We start from the raw sequence: 4,408 nt of genomic DNA, 5'->3' as shown, positions 1-4,408 counted from the left end.
GGCAGCAGCGATAGCAGTAGCCAGCAGAACTCGCCTACAGACAGAAGTAAAGAGAGAAACAAAGAAAGAAGTGAGTGATTCCAGATGTTTGGTTTTAATTCCATTTCCAAAACAGTGTGCATAAAATAAGAGTTGGATTTTGTGTCGCCCCACCCCAAACAGTTCCTTCTTTGGTAAACTTGCACACAATTAAGAATATGTTGATAACATTTAAGAGTTGCTATAACTCAAGCTTAACATTACACCCACTTTGACAGTTTTGAATCTATCACCACATAAGCTTACGTCAAGAGTTCACCGTGATGGCTGGTCTGAACTCTTTGAGTTCAGTTTGTACACCAAAGAACACATCTTTGTAGAATGAAAGCAAATCAGTGCCAGCCCATGTTCACAGTTACTCTTTTACTTACAACAATTGTGGAGCTGCAGCAGTTTCTGGCTGTCTTCATAGCTAGGAAGAAACCAGCCACCCACAGCATCTATTTTAGCCTATCTATCTGACATGTCTGGAGATTCTCGCCTTGATACTTGAACTGACACATTTTCCTTGAATTAACTTTTGTAAAGGAAAGCAACTAAGCGATGCTGTATATTCCTACCACCAGTTTTCAAGATACTTAATAGATGACGGTATAAACTGTAGGTATTAATGTTTTCTGTCACAGCGAAGTGGCGGGGGGGAAATTACACATATTTTTGCAACTTCTCACATTAAACCAGCAGGAAGTATTACCCAGCCAAATATTTCTACTACTAGCTGAAAAAGACTGCCGTTCCTTATTTGAAATTGTGCCAGCTGGCAACAAGAAAGGACTACTGTAAAAAGTGTAACACAAATGCCTGAAAAATGGAGTTTTAGCTCTGCTTATACTGTGATGAAACTCAGCGTATAGAGAAAAGCCACTTGCGGTTTATCCAGTAAGAAGTTAGAAATCAAATGTGTTTCTGTACATGTACTCAGCAGTTTGTTGGTCTTTAACAACACACTGCTTTTCTGTACGGAAAGATGCTAAAGGAACAACATTAGCTTCGCTGATGCTGACACCAGATTCATGGTCATTATACTGCAATTTAAACATCTGGAACGCAGTTTTTGTAGGCAGCTGCATGTCTGGGGTTAAAGCGATTGAAGTGCATTCAGCAGCTGAGGCTGATTAAAGGAGACTGCTCTCCCCTTTTCAGCTAGCAGAGACTCCAGTCCAGTGATGCGATCCAGCAGCACCCTGCCTGTGCCACATCCCAACAGCGCTCCCCCTACTCCAACCCGACTGACAGGTGCCAACAGCGACACTGAGGAGGAAGAGCGAGGGGACCTTATACAATTCTATAACAACATCTATATCGAGCAGATTAAAGAATTTGCCCTGAAGTATACTTCAAACGCAGTAAGTTAAATTCTGTGCTTTTCATTAGTAAATAGGTGGTTTTTTTACTGTACATGCAGTAAAGTACTCTTAGCTAACCTCACTGTAAGCAAATTCAGTACTTTTATGACAACAATTTCCCTTCAAGGACGTACTCTGGTGCTCAAATACTAAGCGCTTTCGATGCCTATTTGCTGTTTCCTCCTGTATGAAATACACAGCACTGAGCAATGTCATCCGCCAGCTTCAGACAGGGTTAGAAAAGTAAATTAAAAAACCCCCACCTAATCTGGCCTAATAACACGACAAAACTTGCATCTGTTCTAAATATGTATGGTATGATATTAGTGGAAAAAACTAAACTGTTTAAGATGACCGACTTACAAAAGCCTTACTGTAGTAACACCTGAGATCAGATACCAACTATCGAGTGATTTTCATTTTCTCTTGAGCAGACTGACTCTCCTCCGCTCTCGCCCTACCCGTTTGTACGGATTGGCTCCCCTCGCAGAATACAGCTGTCCCAGAATCACCCAGTGTACATCTCGCCACACAAAAATGAGTCTACTCTCTCTCCTCGAGAGAAAATATTCTATTATTTCAGCAGCAGCCCATCTAAGGTGAGACGAAAGGGTTTTAGTTTGCTTTTATAAATCCTTAATTCTACCTTTTCTTTTTGGTAGTGAAATTAGAGAAGACTGTGCAACACACCTTTCTGTTCACATTGTTTAATGTGTACTTTCTCACCCAACGCTCTTCAAACTGTCAGTTCAGGTATCTAAGACGTTGTAAAGCAATTAGGTGTCCAAGCTACTTGCGTACTTTCAAAAGTTACTCCTTGTATGGGTACACATGAAAGACTCGGGAGGCGCGGCAATGGTACCCTTTGCTTTCAGGTAACAGGTGGGTTACTTGGTATGGAGACTGTTCAAAGAGCAGAACGTTAAACACAATCACATGCTCTTGTCGACCTAGTGGGGGAAGAAAACCCAAATGGCTCTTAACATGAAAAGATTTACCAGCTGAATATGTACCAGGCCGAATCCTGCGATCTCTGGTCACCAAGAATAAAGTAGAAACCTTCCCTGAGAAGCACCTTCATTCTAGATAGGAACTGTTGCATCTATGGTGTAAGAATATAGTCATAACTAGAGATGGAAGGCCTTTCAGTGCTACATGTGTTGAAACAACAGGCTTGCTTGAGTCTGAGTAATACCAGTACAATGATTACAAAGGTTAGTCTGTCCCAGGGAGCACTTTGTACAGTACAGATCTCCAGAAATAAAGCATATGTAACCCCACTGTAATGCAATTCACTGAAGTTGACTGTATATTTTGGTAGTCACAATATTGAGAGATAATCCTACTTTTTTTTTCTCCTCCTCTCTCCAGAGGCTAAAGGAAATTAACAGCATGGTCAGAACTGGAGAAACTCCAACAAAGAAGAGAGGCATTCTCTTAGAAGATGGTACTGAAGCACCAGCTAAGCGAATCTGTCAGGAGAATCACACTGCTCTGTTAAGACGACTACAAGATGTAGCAAACGACAGAGGGTCTCACTGAGTCCAGCGCAGCTATTCCCTCTCTGCTGCTCCTCTGGGCTGGGCTGCTCCGCGCAGCACATGGATGCACCAGGCCTTTGCAAGTGACTTCAGCCAGGCTGTCCCCTCCCCACCCGCCTGCCCTGGTGGTGACCCGTCTCCTGCCAGACTGCACTGAGCGCTTGTACTTGTCAGGAAGGGGCAGGAGGAGAGTCTCCCGCAACACCCGGGACAGTGAGGATGGATACACTTCAAACCCTGCGACCCAACCTCACCCCATCGTTAAGCAAGCGATCCATCTCCAGGCTCTGGCTTCGGGAAGCGGCTGAAGAACTTTTTGGTGCTTGGAGAATGCATCCCTAATACAGCTTTCTACCTTGCAACAGGTATTTAAATCCGTCTGCTCTACCCAGTCCCCGCACGCTGGTTTTATCAGTGCTTTACCATTTTCATCTCTGGACTAGAAGGTTTTACGTGCATCAGACATGGGAGCACTGCACCAAGATAACCATATTCAACGGTGTCTTGGTTTTTACAATAACGACCTCCACAAAAATAATGACTTACCAGTAATATTCTAGCAAAGTCCAGTTCTGCTTGGAAAGGGAAGATGGGAATAATCTTTTTAGCCCTGAAGGAAGCTGTCTGGATGGATCCTTTCCATATTCAGGATGTTTTGTGTGCCCCTGAAAACCATCACATTGTTTTGCTTTAATGTTTGGGCACCTTGTTGTATAAAGGTAGATAATTTTGTTTATGCATTGTTTTTAGCTGTGCAATGTTTTAAAGTGAACTCATGTTCAAAAGGTGGCACTTTTGATAGGGCTGTGAAGCTTCATTTTTAATGCAGATTAGTTTTGCTGTATATTTGCAATGGCACTTTCTAAATGTGAATATTTTTTTCAAAGGCTGACTTCAGATGTCTTTCTGTATTGAAGCGATTTGACTTTTGTATTTATTTTCAAATTGACATCCCATAGCTCCCCTCTTCAGCAAATGGCATTAAGAATTCATTTTAACTCGATGTATATGCCGTAATGAATGCAGGAAGCTAGGGATGTTTGCTTTTTTCAAGGAATTTTATATGCTTGTAAAGTTTTGTCAGATCGCTTTTCTTGAGAGTCAGGAACTGGCCACCTCACTTACTCAGCAGAAGGACGGCGCTGTCCCTCTCTTGAAACGTATACTTAGCTTTTTTGTTTGTTTTTAAAGGTTGGGGGGGTTGTTTCGGGGTTTTCTTTTTAATGGACTAAATCAGGCTGCCTGGGAGAAATCTCTCCCCTACTAACAGGATAAGAAAGTGTGCGTATGTTAGACTTACTAGCTGTTTTCACTTAAAATAGTTCCAAAATACCAGACTTATTATAGGAAAGCATTAAACATACTAACAACCGGGACAGTATACCAACTGACTCCTTTGCAATGACATAACTAGGGACAGTGTTGTGTTAATGTAAAATGTAGCACACGCGGATTCTAGAAGTTTTTATAAGGAAGCAAAAG

At 42.1% G+C, this 4,408-nt stretch overlaps 1 protein-coding gene across 1 annotated transcript in view; it reads left to right on the top strand.

Moving 5' to 3' along the window:
* The window catches only part of RBL2 (retinoblastoma-like 2), a 22,499-nt gene extending 19,572 nt beyond the window's left edge, over window positions 1–2,927 (top strand). The window contains 4 exon segments of the mRNA XM_009572984.1: window positions 1–70; window positions 1,183–1,385; window positions 1,817–1,984; window positions 2,757–2,927. The exon segment at window positions 1–70 is cut by the window's left edge and continues 15 nt beyond it. Coding sequence (XP_009571279.1) covers window positions 1–70; window positions 1,183–1,385; window positions 1,817–1,984; window positions 2,757–2,927 — 612 coding nt within the window.
* The last annotated feature ends 1,481 nt before the right edge of the window (window positions 2,928–4,408 follow it).

This window comes from Fulmarus glacialis, unplaced genomic scaffold (assembly GCF_000690835.1).
Source record: "Fulmarus glacialis isolate BGI_N327 unplaced genomic scaffold, ASM69083v1 scaffold14932, whole genome shotgun sequence".
NCBI classification, from domain to species: Eukaryota; Metazoa; Chordata; class Aves; order Procellariiformes; family Procellariidae; genus Fulmarus; species Fulmarus glacialis.
The sequence above is the reverse complement of the archived record's forward strand: the minus strand, read 5'-3'. Positions and strand labels throughout refer to the sequence as shown.